General features: G+C 42.2%; 1 protein-coding gene across 10 annotated transcripts in view; it reads left to right on the top strand.

Moving 5' to 3' along the window:
- Positions 1-13969, top strand: part of SHANK3 (SH3 and multiple ankyrin repeat domains 3) — a 393399-nt gene extending 379430 nt beyond the window's left edge. For 2 of the 10 annotated variants that reach the window (XM_044279905.1, XM_044279904.1), the window contains 2 exons: positions 4525-4677; positions 6363-13969. In XM_044279905.1, the coding sequence (XP_044135840.1) occupies positions 4525-4677; positions 6363-6891 (682 nt within the window). In that variant the 3' untranslated portion in view covers positions 6892-13969. Of the gene's footprint in view, positions 1-4524; positions 4678-5743; positions 5794-6362 lie in introns of all 10 variants that reach the window. The other 8 variants (XM_044279907.1, XM_044279908.1, XM_044279913.1 and 5 more) reach the window with 8 other exon arrangements.
- The last annotated feature ends 1748 nt before the right edge of the window (positions 13970-15717 follow it).

Raw genomic sequence — 15717 nt, 5'->3', positions numbered from 1 at the left:
AGGATCTGCATATAAAGGCACATGCATGCTTTAGGCCTCATTCACACGTAAGACATTTTGGTCAGTGATTTCCATCAGTTATGGCTCATTCACACGACCGTATGAATGAGTCCGCCTCCGTTCCGCAATTTTGCTGAACAGGTGCAGACCCATTCATTTCAGTGGTGCCACAAAAGATGCAGATAGCACCACCGCGTGCTGTCCGCAACCGTAGTTCCGTTCAGCGGCCACCCAAAAGAAGATAGAAAATGCCTATTCTTATCTGCAGACAAGAATAGGCATTTTCTATTATATTGGCGGCCATGTGCTGTCTGCAAATTGCGGAACACACACGGGACAGTGTTTTGCAGATCTGCAATTTTCTATGAGCCAAAACCAAGAGTGGAGACTACACAGATATAAAGTATAAGGGAAAGATTTGCTCCTGTTTTTGTCTCGCACCTAGTTTGGGCTCCTAATAACTGATGAAAATCACTGATCAAACACTGACGTGTGATTAAATACTGGCGTTTATTTAAGGTCAGACATGAGGCACCTGATGCTGACATGAGGCACCTGATGCTTGTCCTTATCAACAAATGTGATCCCTCCAGTACAAATTCCAGTTTCAAGTTATAATTTCTGTATTAATTTGAGCCCAATATGCAAAAGACGCAAACCGTACAGAAATATCTTATCAAATTTGTCAATTACCTAACATGCAGTTCTCTGGATTGGCACTAATTCAACCTGTGGGATCTGGAGAGGAAGGACGGATTTCCTTATAAATAGTCATTCTCTCCTAGCAGATTATCTAAAAGGGGTATTCCATTTTGCTGTTTCCCATTCATGTATAAATCCAGCCTCTTACATTTTGTAAGATAAGTGTATGTAATCTTCTGCTAGCATGCTGTGCCGTTGATCTCTAGCCCTGCACAGTAGAATGGTATGGCCCACAGATTAGGCTTGTATTATTTATCTTGCTTATATAGCGCTGACATATTCCACAGCACTTTACAGACATTGGGGGATCATTTACTACGCCCCTACGCCAGTGTTCTGGTATAAAAAAAGTCACAACCAGCTTTTTTTCCTATATTTTAAATGGGATTGCGCTTAAATTTAGGTGCTGTTGGTGTTTTTACTCTGCCCTTACCACGCTCAAAGATGTGGATGGGAACTCCGTACCCCGACTCATTTATCAACATATGCACCAGAAATCTTCTCCAATTCCTTTCTGGAGTGGAATTCAGCTCTGGAGCACAGATAGCAGGCTTCTTAATTAATGTGTCACAACCTATATATCAGAACACTGGACTTTGTAATGGCAAAGGTTATCACTCTCATTCACTGTCCCCACTGAGGTTCACAATCTGTCATTGGTGTGTGGGAAGAAACGGAAGTACCTGTACAAATCCCACAGGAAACACATGCAACCTCCGTGCAGATATTGCCCTTAGGCCTCCTGCACACGAGGCGCCCCGTGGCAAAATGCAGGCCGCAATGCACGAACACCGTCCTTAGGGCAGCCGCAGCGGATCGCGGACCCATTCACTTTAATGGGTCCGCGATCCAGCCGTTCCGCAAAAAGATAGGACATGTTCTATCATTTTGCGGAACGGAGGTTCAGGGCGAAACCCCGCGGAAGCACTCCGTAGTGCTTCCGTAGGGTTCCATTCCGTGCTTCCGTTCCGCATCTCCGGATATGCGGACCCATTGAAGTGAATGAGTCCGCATCCGTGATGCGGAATGCACACAGAACAGTGCCCGGGTATTGTGGATCCACAAATGCGGTCCGCAATACGGCAACGGGACACCTACGGTCGTGTGCAGGAGGCCTTAGTCAGATTTGATACCAGAATCCCATCACCAACCAGTACAGGCAATTTTACTCTTTTACAAAATGTCTCATGCATATTTTGACTCTCTTTGGTCTGGAGTGCTGTATCAGCGCAGCCTGTCTAGTCTGTTCAGTCTCGGCACCCACACTATTAATCCTGGCGTGGGCGGCAGGAACTGAACAGACCTCACAGAATGTGCTGATACAGCACTCACTGCAGGAACAAAGCACTGACTGAAGCCAGGCTGCCACTGTAAAGGCTGGCATTGGAGCTAACTAATACTGGCCTTTTAACTCCCTGGATGCTGCAGTCAGCAGTGACTGCAGCATCTAGGCAGATAGAGGTAGGTCACTTTATGTCTATTAGATTGTGCTACAGACACAGCCTAATAGACTGCAGTGTACCAGTGCATTATAAAAACGATATCCCATCTCCCCCCAAGAAATTTCCATAAGCGGTTTAAATTGACCCTAGTGTGCGTTGTGTATTGGGGTTGAGTGCCTATATGGCAGCCACTGATTTTCCAGGGAGTCACCCCGGCCACACAACTCTCCCTGCAAGAAAAGTCCCTGTGAAAAAAGCGCATCACAAATTTTTGTCATTGTCATTATTTTGTAAAAGTGATAAAAAAATATGCACACATATATAATCTCATGCTTGCTGGAACTTATGTAATAAGGATAGACTGTTATTTTAACCACCCTATGAACAACATAAAAATAAACAAAAACACAAAAATAATGGAATTGTTTTATTTCATGACCACCCCCACCCCAAAACATAATAAATGTTGATCAATAAATCCTATTTACCCCCAAAAAAGGTACCAATGAAAACGACATCAACCCCTCATATGACTACATCAGTGCAGAAATAAATAACTCCTGGCTCTTGAAATGCATTAACATAAAGAGAAGTGCTATTATTATGGAAAAAAAATATCTAAAAAAAACAAACTACACACGTTTGGTATCACCATAATCATACTGACCCACAGAATAACAGTCACACGCTAGTTATGCAGCACAGTGAACATTATAAAGTGCACAAAACAACGGCAGAACTGCTTTTCTCATTACCATTTTCAAAAAATAAAAGTTACATTATTTTTACTTTGCTGGATAAATGTATTTGCGACCTCTGGCGCTGATCATGTGTGTAGCCTGGCAGTTGGAAAAGTATTTGGGGGGCAATGAGGTTCCTAGTGTGAGGGCAGTTGAGGGTAAAATGTACAGTGAGGCATCTAGTAAGGTGGCAGTAAGGACAATTAGGGACCTAGTGGAAACAGGGGGTAGCAGAGACAGTGAGGTACCTAGTGTGAGGACCATGAGGGGAAAATGTACAGTGAGGCATCTAGTAAGGTGGCAGTAAGGACAATTAGGGACCTAGTGGAAACAGGGGGTAGCAGAGACAGTGAGGTACCTAGTGTGAGGACCATGAGGGGAAAATGTACAGTGAGGCATCTAGTAATGTGGCAGTAAGGACAATTATGGACCTAGTGGAAACAGTGGGTAGCAGAGACAGTGAGGTACTTAGTGTGAGGACCATGAGGGGAAAATGTACAGTGAGGCATCTAGTAAGGTGACAGTAGGGACAATTAGGGACTTAGTGGAAACGGGGGTAGCAGAGACAGTGAGGTACCTAGTGTGAGGACCATGAGGGGAAAATGTACAGTGAGGCATCTAGTAAGGTGGCAGTAGGGACAATTAGGGACCTAGTGGAAACGGGGGTAGCAGAGACAGTGAGGTACCTAGTGGAGAAGAGGAGCAGCAGGGAAAGTAGGGGGAGATAGGGGGAGAGAGAGCAGCAGACATAGTGAGCTCCCTCTTCCTCGTGTCAACCAGGATCTTCCCCTGGACTTCAAATGTATGTTACATTACGTAAACCTGTTTCTAACTGAGAGCCCAAAAGGCTACACAGCAGGGGCTTGTGAGCCACAAATTGGGGTCCCAAGTCAGTACCATTCTACTGTGCAGAGACACGTGATAGCATCAGGGGTATGTGGGCAGTATTTTAATACACATATATTGGAAAATTGTATGGTTTCCTATATTACTAAATAAATGCATTAAATTAAAAAAAGGAATACCCCTGTAATAGTTGTGAAAAGTGCCACAAAAATCGAAACCCTCATATACAGTATAAAAGATGCAATCATAGTGTTGTAATACATGCTTCAACCAAATGATACAATCAGGCTAGACCAGAATTGTCAGAAATGAGTTCTCTGTTTTGTTCTGTGTGAGCCTAGCTGTAGTTTGGTTAGGCCGTGTTCACATATGCATTGTGAACTCCGAGGAACAGACGTATCTGGCATAGCCGCATGCAGCATTTTTTGTCTGGAGATCCGGCAATGGCTATGCTGGATACGATGAACTCCAGTAGACTGTTCTTCTGCCAGAACAGACTAGCGGAGTTCACAACACATATGTGAACGCAGCCTTATTAGCTCCTCTTACCGCTCTGGGAGGAGACTGTCATGATATATCTGTTCTTGGTGCTGCAATGTTAACATTTCTCTCTCCCATCCCATTTTTCACTCCATCTCTTTCCTACCCTTCTTTTTCTATCTTGCTATATCCCTTTTTTCTCTCCACTTTTTAACCCTGGTTTTAACCTTAATTTGTCACCTACCTCTTGCTCTTTCCTTCTGTCTATCTTTCTATCTCTCCCCTTTGCTTATATTGCATGTTGATCGTCTCAGACATTCAGATGTTCGGAATTTTGGCCCATTGTGTAAGTCTTTGCATGCAGCCACCAGTCAGCGGCAGGCTCTGTCTCTGTGTCTGTCTTCTTCCTTGAACTGTCTTGTGATCTCCAACCCGAGGGTCGGGGGGGTCAGTTTTCCTTCTCGGAGGTCAGTGGAGTCATATTTGGGAGTCTATTTCCCTTGTCTATAAGCTTCTAATCAAAATTAATAATGGCCTTTTATATTAATACTGCCAAGTAAATAGATATGATAAGCCCTTTTGTCAGGATTATATCTGAAGCCGGCCATACACATGTCGTCCAAACCCACCAATGTTGGCCGGACTGGCCAGTGATCTGATGTGTATGGGGGCCTCCTGACACTTCCCCAAAGTGAATGTGGGGTAGAGTAGGATTGGGAGGTTGGATTTCAACATAACCAATCCTTTTGTTCTCCGGAGAAATAAGCCACCGTCGGAGGTGTCTGGCAGCTCTCCCCATTCAGAGCACATGCATGCTTGGCCAAGCAAAGTGTTCCTGTGTATGTGGAGCGGAGTGGAAGTAATAGCTGTCAGCCAATTCTGAGGTGTTAGTTGGTACCAATTTTGCTGCCATTTCCTTCCTTCCTTTGACTTCTTTTTTAATAGACCCACAGTTACTAAACGGTGGTAAGTGAATATGTATAAAGCTTGTGTCCCCATTTATAAATGAAAAAAATGGAGCAAACATAATTCTTTAACACAATTCCATTGCGACGAACCAGTACACATATTGAGATATTCTGCTTGCTTCCACCTTATTTGCTACTTGGTAGCCTAGGTCTAAAAGGTCACGTTTTAGAGCAAGGGTCTCCAACCTTCTTTCCAGTTGGCCATAAATGTGACATTTTTATATTTTTTATGTACAGTAATACTATTTAAATCATAAACAAATGTAAAAAAAAAAGTCCATATAGTTTCCAAAGGAGACTGCTGGGAGCAAGTGTCTTGTGCCTTCATCATGTCTTCTACTACGTAAGACCATGTTTCAGATGTCTGTTGCCTATGATATGGATACAATTTTCATAGGCTACGTTATATGTTGCCATATTCATTTACACCAATGTCGCATATATGTAGAAACAAATCACACGTGCTGGTGCCCTAGTGTGTACTGTACATCGTATGCTGAATGCTCCATAACCTCCATGACAATGGCATGGCTGAAACACAACTATTATCATTTTGTCATTTCAGTGAAAGGAATTTGAAAGCACGCGTATGTACTTACTCGGATCATACTTGTGGTACTGCCGTTTAGTAACTGCCAAATGACTTGTGTGGTTGCCTCATAATCTCAGTTATTTCATTTTACACTCTTATTGATTTCATCCTTCCCATGCACCCCCCAGAGAGTAGGTCATAGAGATAATTAAAGGGATGTGATTTGAAAAGTTTAGATGATATTTAATGTATATTACTTTCTCTCTCCTTCTGTCTTCTTCCTTGTCTTCTGCCTTGTTACTGTTTTGTTGCACTGGTAACACTTCTTCCTGTATTATATGTCTTTACTTAATGTAATCCCCTTTCCATTTCTTGGGTTCTGCCCTAATAATATACATGTTCCCTTATTTCCTAAACCACCATTTCCTAATATCCTCATCTAACTCTTAACCTGAACTACCAAATCGGGCAATTTTCTTTCCTCTCCCCCTTTCTGTTATGTTTTTTCTTCACATTGTTCGGCATCTGATCACTCTCTGCTCTTTCTCTCTACATTTTTCATTTTCGTTGATTGCCTGTCCTTATTGCACTTTCTCTCCCTACTTTGTCCTCTCTACTCCCTCTCCTTATATGTTTTCTTTCCCTATCACAGCTTGTTCAGCAGTCTCGGAGAGTTGCACACTATTTCCCAGCGCAGCTATGGAACATCCTACACCGTGCGCCCCGGAAGCCGCCACCCCTTGACTCGCCGAGCACCCAGCCCTGTACCACCTTCGTCAGAGAGGGTGGAGCCCTTGGGTGGAGCACGTTCCTATACGCTTACACCCCCCACCATATTGAAGTCCTCCAGTCTCTCAATTCCTCATGAACCCAAGGAGGTGCGTTTCGTTGTAAGGAGTGTCAGTGCCCGGAGTCGTTCTCCTTCCCCATCTTCTGGGCATCCAATGCACAGTTCTCGCCCATTCCTGCAGAAGCCCCTTTCTATGTGGAATAAGTATGATGTAGGCGACTGGCTAGAGAGTTTGAACCTATCAGAACACCGTCTTAAGTTCCAGGACAACGAAATAGAGGGCTCCCATCTACCTGCTCTTACCAAGGACGATTTTGTAGAGCTGGGGGTAACCCGAGTGGGTCATCGCATGAACATCGAGCGTGCCCTTCGCCAACTAAGCACCAGCTGACCCGGTCAGGAGCTGCGGTCCCATCTCCCGGGAGGGCAACTCCGCACCGCTGCGGGGGGAGGAATTACTTTACATACACACAAAGACAGTCACTACTCAGAATACCTAAAACGCACACCTACTGATGTACAGAAATCCGGACTAGTAGAAAAATCGGAATGCCTTGAACATACTGGAATTGGTTCACACTGCTCAGAGCCTTTAAGTGGAGCCCATTGCTGTACACACACACATACCGTGACGATTACATGTGCTAGCTTAATCACGCTTAACCTGTCACATTCAGACACGCTTACTCTGACACACACTGACACACAGCTGTTGACCCACACACTGACTGAAGGGAGACCTTGTACAAGTGATAGATCAGATGCATAATACTCTGAAAGCATACACCACATGTAACACCACAGAAATAATCCTCTCCTTGTGCGGTGCAATGGGGCCCAGTAATTGATCCCCCCCTCCCTCTTTCTGTGCCAAGGAGGGGAGGTGGGATCAGTCACAGGGTCCCAAGGCCAGGCCACTGTGTGTTAATGCCACCTTTTTTTACCTGAATCAACAAGAGAATCACAGTCAGACAGTGAGATAAGTCTGCAGGGGAACGGGGTTGAGCTGCACACCTCCCATACCAAGATCTGACTCAAGTCCTGGAGAGAAATCCACGGATTGGTCTAGAAGAGGCCGCAGGTTCCAGCCACCGCCACTGTGGGACGCTTTTTATGCATCTTTTTAATTAGCTATATATTTGAAGAAAAAAAAAAATGGACTTTACCTATATATATATATATCTCATATAAATATATATATCTATATATATATCTATATACACAACACTCTCACTGGACTTTTTATATACAGCAGATCTGGGGGTATATAGAGGTATTGTCAGATACTGCAGTACCTCATTCTGGGGTTTCATTTGATTATTTTTTATCCCTATTGGAGATTATGAGCGTTTTTACAATAAACCCCTCACCATGCCACCAGCATTCTTTAGAATGGAACATGCATCTCTACATCTGAATTCCATCCGAAAAAACAAAAGGGAGATCATCTTACTTTCAATGGTTTCTTACTTCATTTCAATGTCATATTTATTTGCACATGGGTGTTTATTAAAATTGGGCCATTCATTTAAAAAGGTGGAAGATTTGTCCTTTAGTTGTGACTATTATGTCGGACGGGATATTTCTTAATGTGTTATTTTTGCATATTCTTCCTTTCATGTGATATTCCGTAGAGGGCTTATTCTAGCATTTGAGGTGAGTTCTTTTTTTTATGGTTTCGTTTTGGTTGGATGTTTAGTTTAAAATGTCTGGGGGGGGGGGGGGGGTCACTTTGGATATATGGTTTTCATTTCATTTGAAAGCATATTGAATTATTCCAGGGTTGTTGTTTTTTTTTTTTTTGTCTATTCAGGTGTTTAGAATTAGCAATTATTTCCTTACACTGCTTTTTGTGGTTTAGCCGGAGAAAGAATAGACCCTACGTAAACCCTCTGAAATGTTGTACCTATTCCCTAAGTAAATGTCACCAAGAGTCTCCCTCCCAGTGAATTAGGGGTCCCAGAAACAAATGGGACATTCATGGTCAACTCTCTTCAATACCTTGTGTATTGTTAACGATCGTTTGGAGAGGAGGGACGATCACGGAGCCGGATGGGTCCTCTCATGTACTGTGTCCCTGTGCACCTGAAGATGGATTACCTGAGGGTGACCAACCTGGATCCGGTGTGCCTTATTGCCATGATAATCGCTTCAAGCCCCTAATGGGGAGAAGCAGTGTAATGTTATCCCATTTCCTGCAGTGCCTTATCGCCATTGTGGAGCTTAGACAAGACCCTCTAACTGTGCTACACTAGCAGCTGCCAATAGAGCAAATGTACAATAGCTGCTACTTCTCTCACTGGATCAGCCCAATCCCTACACAACACTTGAGCCTCACGGACAGGGTTGTTTATCCAGTTATATCTGTTTGGCAGAGGGATGTTGAAGAACAAGGTTATTAAGGCCACATGCTTCTGCAAGGAGACAGGACACTAAAAATTTCTGTGTAAATTGAATTTTAACCCCATGTACTATGAGTTATCCACAGCAACAAATACTGTGTGAATAGTACTTTCCATTTCTGGGCTGACTTAGCAATATATGACACAAAGCGGAGGCCAGTTCTAAAAAGAAATGTAGCCCCCCTTTTTTTTTCCCAAAAAAAAATAAAATAAAGATTTCTAAAAACTTTAAAAACTTTAGTCATTCCCTGCTCTCCTTAACATAACCTCTTAGCATTATGGAAAAAAAATAAAAACACCATCAATTATCGAATATAGTAGATGCCCAAGTGAAAATACATAGCTATGAGTTCTGCTATTTGAAAAGTGACCATTTCAGAGAAGACTGTAGGAAATGTATTACATTTTTATTACATTTTACCCAAATAAAAACTACATTAAAAAAAACTTGCCATAAAAGAAAAAAAATAATAAAAAATATTTATAAATAATAAAAAAAAAATATAACAACTACATTTCTTATAACTTATAAACTTTCAATACTGGAATTTACTGAAAGCATGAGAGAAATGATGTGCCAAATTGAAGCTAATAAAATGTAAAAAATAGTTTGTATATTTTTATCTTTCTATGAGCAGCTTCTTTTTTTGTGTTGACCCCGGTGACAATGTATATAGCCCTATAGAAGTTATAGCAAGCTCATTGCTATTATTTGTATGAATCCTTTCCCATACTTCTACCTTATAGACTATTTCAGGCACCGTACCCCATCGTTACACATACTGTTCCTAGCAAAAACCCATGTGTAACTTTTTATTGAACTGTTCCAAGAATTTTCCACCAGAAAATCCCTCTCTTCTTTTTCCGGCTTTGCCAAAGCTTGAAGGGGAGGGACCGATGTTAATGTCTGATTGGGGAATCGGGATCCTGCCATGGGGTAAATATCATCTGGTGCTAAAAAAGAGAGGGTTGTGGTTTAATCTGCCCCTCTCGTATCTTAACGTTTTTAAGGCTTTCATACCGAGTGTGTGTTTTCCCACAGAGCATTGCACAGCTACTGGGGCAGATGTGTTAACAGTGGACCTTGAGCAATGGAGTAGTCGATAAGGGTTAGTTTGGCCAGAAAGGCAAAGTACAAGCTGTATGTACAGACTCTGGCTTCTCCGGATTATACTACTGTATATGGCTGCATGGGATGGATAGCATGAGCATTACATTGTGTTGTGGGACCTTATGACCAAAGAAAAATATTAGGACATTGCTGCTAGCATAGCCACAGGGCACAGTGTAAACTGCTATAGCGTTTATATATATATATATATATATATATATATATACATTTATATATATATATATACCGTAGATGTTATTTCTGTTCCTACGTGTCCTAAACGACAAGTGGTGCCCAGTTAGTCACACTGGCCGCTGCACATACCACACCGATACTCTCAGTACAGCGTTATCCATGTGGACATCATGCATTGATAATGAGCACAACAAACTGATTACGTTTAATTACTCAATCGATATTTCTAATACACGCAGACCACGAGCTTCCAGGTTTATCGAAGGAATTTCAATATCTTATTTTACATTTTAATACAAAACTGTGCACTGTTGCAATACTGCATTACCATGTTACTAAAAATGAAACTGATAGCTATGTAGACGAAGGTCTTACCACAATGTTATCTGGTAAGTTATGATAGTATACAATGCTAAGGCACTAGGTCACTGTGTTTAGGTCTATCATTGAACTTGCTATGCAGGGGGGCACCACCGATGAGGCCAAGTAAGGCGATCGCCTCAGGCAGCACCAGGTAGGGGCAAGAGAGGGGCAGCGGAAGGGCCATGGGCAATGAGAGTTTTCACTGTGGCAAAGTGGTTAGGTTAAGAGATTGGCATGGGGAGGGCAGAAGCCGTTTCCGTTTTTGCCTCAGGCAGCAGAAAGGCTAGGTGCACCCCTGTTGCTGTGGAATACTAAAGCAGTAGAGCATCAATTTAGTGGTGCGCAGACATAACTGATGGGAAGGGACACAGGACACAGCAGTGTAGTTTATGCAGATTTTCATGTGGTTTTCACTCCATTTCCGCACCAAATCCGCATAATACTTGTGGATCGTGTCAAGGATTTTGATGCTGAATTTCCCCCAGGTATCACCCTTCACAATGCACTGAAAATGTGCAGAAACTATTGACATGCTGCAGATTTCAAAATCCACACCGCAGGTCGATTTCTGTATACATGAGATACTGAAAATCTCATCTACTTGGCAAGCATTGTATTTTCCGGCATTTTTCCCGTAACCAGTACTCGTGTGTAATATGTACTATATGCATATTATACCCTTATAGTGAAACATAATTGTCCTTCTTTGCAAAATCAAGACCCCTTCACAGAATGAAGACCCTCACACGTTCCACCATGGTCTGATTATCCAGGCTGTATCTATATGCACATAGCCAACAAACGAGCATCACAGAAAATAAGAATATTGATGTGGTCCCTGACCTGTAGAAAAACACTATCTAAAAGACCCACATTCTAGTGCCGAGGACAGACTTCGAAATGCTTAGAATTCACCCACTGGTGATGCCTTCTGCTTGCAATGATTAATCATCGGGATGCCTAAAGGTTTCTCTGGTAAATAACTACAATGGTAAACTAAATTATGCTTTCCATGTATTCATTAGTAAAGGTTTTTAGCCGTTCTCCGCTACCTGGCCACTTAATATGTCAGAAATCCCAACTTTTACTTTTCTTCTCAAGCCATCCATGAAATAATGCAAGCAACAGTGATGTGGCATGTGCAACTCTCCGAGGGTACTTACATGCATTTTACAGTAAACCATTCCTTTAAGCATTACAGCGAATCTGCTCACCAGACTGTAGTAGACCTTTATGGGAATTAGCGACTCATATTGCACTGATTTGCCCGCTAGTCTGGCTTGCACTATGGTTTTTAAGAGCCATTTCTGGGTTTGTGTTATTTCACATGACTAAGGTGCTCAACCATCCCCCATCCATTCACCTAGCTGCCCTACAGGCTTCACGTCTGCCCCATTCCGCAGTTATGATGGACAGCTCCATCCTGTGCAGTATAGACTGAATTCTTGTAGATGCCGATGCATCCATTACACATGACTATGGGAAGAATGCATGGTTGTATGGAGAATAATCTTGTATCTAACACAGTTGTCTTTCTCTGGTTGAAGCTCAACCAAAATGTTCAGTGTTTATCATTGATGTAAAAAAGTCCAGGTATATAACGCTAACCACATTCTGTTGTATTGTATAATGAAGAAGTGCATTCATCTATCTTTAAAGAGCGCCTGTCAGCAGGATCAACCCTATTAAACCAGGTGTATTTTTTGAGTTGATTCTGCTGGTTAAAAGGATACCTGTCTAATGAATATTGGTTGCAATGTTCGAGAGGTAAAAAAAAGACTTTTGTTCTTTATGCAAATGAGGGCTTCAGTGCACCGAGGGGCGGTCCTTAGTCATTCAGTGCACCTTAGCCTTGTTGGCCACTCCTCTTGGTGCTCTGAAGCCCTCGTATTTCATTACATTGGAATCATTCATCAATGTGTAATGTAACATGCATGCACCAAAAGTATATTCTAAGTATTGCTGGAGTCTTAAATGTTGAATTTACATTGGTATAGCCAATTTACTACATAAGCAGATGGCAATACACGGTTCCCAACCTGTTCTTGAGGTTATGCTGTGAAAATGATACCACATTAGATCAGTACGCAGATACAGATGTAGCAGAGCCGGATTACTCATTTGCATGCATCGAACTGTGCGTGGCTGCAGTTCTCTGTAATGCGTTGTATGTAACTGATCCATGCTACTTCTGCCTGATCTCATACTCCTCATGTATTCAAACACGCTAACAGGTCACAGGAATACATACCGCAGAATATAATGAATAAATGAGAGAAATCATTTTGTTGGGCACAGGGTTATTCTCTATATGTGTTTCATATTTACTTTGGGGTGGGGAGGGATAAGTAGACACCATATAACCTAACAATGACTGATTTTATGATCTTAATGCCAAGACTACAAGAATGTTGTCCTTGCGATTGATTGCGTTGACCCTGTTTAGTGTGACCTGGAGTGCGGCTCCTTTTGACGATAATGTAGCGGGATGCGTTGGCTCTGCAGTAACGCCACTTTATTTCGAAAGGATAATTAGGACACATAATTGGGGGATTTGAACTAGAAGGTTAAATGTGTTTGCCTGCTGGACTAATTGCTGTAAGCTCAGCATCATATTGTAGAATGCATGCAGGATTAGTTGAGATTAACATTAGTCCACTGATTGGAGTGTCCTTCAGATGGCTGGTGTAGACTGCATGTGAGGACCACTGCTTCTAGCCTCTGAGGTAGGGTCAGAATGGACTGAAAGGCTGTTTTCGGTTATGTACAGTATGTTACTTTCTTCCAAAGTGTAATACAAGTATCTGCATAGATGCACCATATTTCCAGTCTGAGATCACTGTGTGTATAGGCGACCTCTGCTAAATCTAATGTCTTACCCTGTATGTTTGTGTGAGGAAAATTGACAGTGGGAGTAGTTCACTTTGAGGGGTGAAAGGAAGTTCATAGGGTTCATGTTGATGGTGTCTTGATATATGTGAGCTGCTCAGTCCAGGGACCATGGTAAGAAAGCTATTACCCACCTCTTTTAGGCCTCACACATTCCCAACCACACACATTATACGTGCTGGCACCATCAGAAGTAGAAAATGCTACATCAACACTGATGAACACATCAAATTTGGACTCCATCTGGGTATTAGTTTGAGGATTAGTGCAAAAGCTTTCCATGCAGATAATAAAGCTTTGGGGTGTCCCATTTAGGTGCTTATTCTTGATGCAGGGCTTGAAGGAATGGAAGATGCACTATCTAGGTTTTGATAGGGTTTGGGAATTCTTCCTTGATGTTCGTGTTGGCATCAGGTAGTTTTTATTTTGGTGGTGATATTAAGGGCGGGGTGTCTGGGTTTCTTCTCTTACCCCTGCATAGGGTGTTACTTGGTGTGCTGGATGACGTAATAAATTTATAACAAATTTACCCGTGTCTTTGTCTTTCCTTTTTTTTAAAATTCTGAATGTATTTTAAAAAGTTGATTTAAGTAATTTACTGTTCATTGTTATAAACTGATATCCACTGTCTCAAGACCCTTTTACACAGGACATGGATCAGATGGAGGAGTATTCATAAGATTGGCCCCAATCATTGCTCAGTGAAGACATGGCAGAGAGTAAATTGGATTGGATCTTTTGTGTGGCTTAAAAATGGTCGCTTACTTGCAACACATTCCTGCCAATATAATGTAAACTGCATGTTATTAGGATTGTTCATCCTACATGCAGGTTCCGTCAAGTGTTTTATCATCGATCATCTCTCTTTATGGCCCTGCATTAGGCCATCTAAAAAGACCCAACCCAAGCCATTAGGCCATGTTAAAATGGACCCAACCTGCAACCAGTTTGTGTAACTGCCCTTAAACCCTCTAACTCAGGCATCCTCAAACAGCGGCCCTCTAGCTTTTGCAAAACTACAACTCCCAGCAGCATCAGTCTACAGCAGGGCATTGTGGGAGTTGTAGTTTTACAACAGCTGGAGGGCCGCAGTTTGAGGATGCCTGCTCTAACTCATACATGTGACCCTAAAAGCACATATTTCTATTCACAGGGATAAAGGTTGTGTGCAAAGCTCCTGATGGTACAGTAGATAAGCACTAAGCATGAATTGATCCCTAGGAGGCAGGTATCTAAATCTTCACAAATATTCACTGCAGAATGTAAGTTGATCTGCACAGGAGAACCATTGACTGTTTCTGTGAACTCCAGTAAAATTTGAGAATCACAGTTTCTTTAGATGTTAACTGCAGCCTCTCAAAAGTTATAAGACACTAGCTCTCCTCCAGAAGGAATAACTGTCTCTAAAGTGCCACCAATAGTTTCCTATCCTCTAAGCCAATATCCAACCCCTCAAACACCATTAGCAGTTGTCAGACCAATAATGTTGGTTTCTTAAAGTGTACCCAACCTTTCACAAAGTTTGCATTAATCATTACTACAATGTGTGTACTAGAGGAATAACTCTATTTCCGGATATTATATGAATTGTATCTGGTATTTTTAGCAGTTTTCCCCTGTGCATGCTGAATGTCTAGTTTGTATTTTTCTCAGATCTGGTGGATGGAGACTAGCTGCCATCCACTACACACAGAAAGTAGATGAGAATCTGCTTCCTAACTTTCTCACACGGACCACTCACGGCCGCAGAACACGGCCGTGTGTATTCGTCCTAAGGATACTTTCACACTTGCGGCAGAGGATTCCTGTAATCCGGACGCAAACTGATGGCATTTGTCATCCGTCTGAAAAATGCATTGAAATACCGGATCCGTCTCTGGTGTCATCCGGAAAAAACGGATCCGGTATTAATTGTTTTTGCATTTTTAAAGGTCTGTGTATGCGCAGACTGGAAAGCCATATCCATTTTGCCGGAACACTTAATGCCGGATCCGGCACTAATACACTTCAATGTAAATGAATGCCGGATCCGGCATTCCGGCAAGTGATCAGTATTTTTGGCCGGAGAGAAAACTGCAGCATGATGCAGTATTTTCTCCATCCAAAAAACGTAAGAGGGACTGAACTGATGAATCCTGAACAGAATCGCTCTATTCAGAATGCATTAGGATAAAACTGATCTGTTTTTTCCCGGTATTGAGCTCCTGTGACGGAACTCAATACCGGAAAACAAAAATGCTAGCGTGAAAGTACCCCT

Source organism: Bufo gargarizans, chromosome 2 (assembly GCF_014858855.1).
Source record: "Bufo gargarizans isolate SCDJY-AF-19 chromosome 2, ASM1485885v1, whole genome shotgun sequence".
Taxonomy (NCBI): domain Eukaryota; kingdom Metazoa; phylum Chordata; class Amphibia; order Anura; family Bufonidae; genus Bufo; species Bufo gargarizans.
This window is presented reverse-complemented; position numbering and strand designations above follow the sequence as displayed.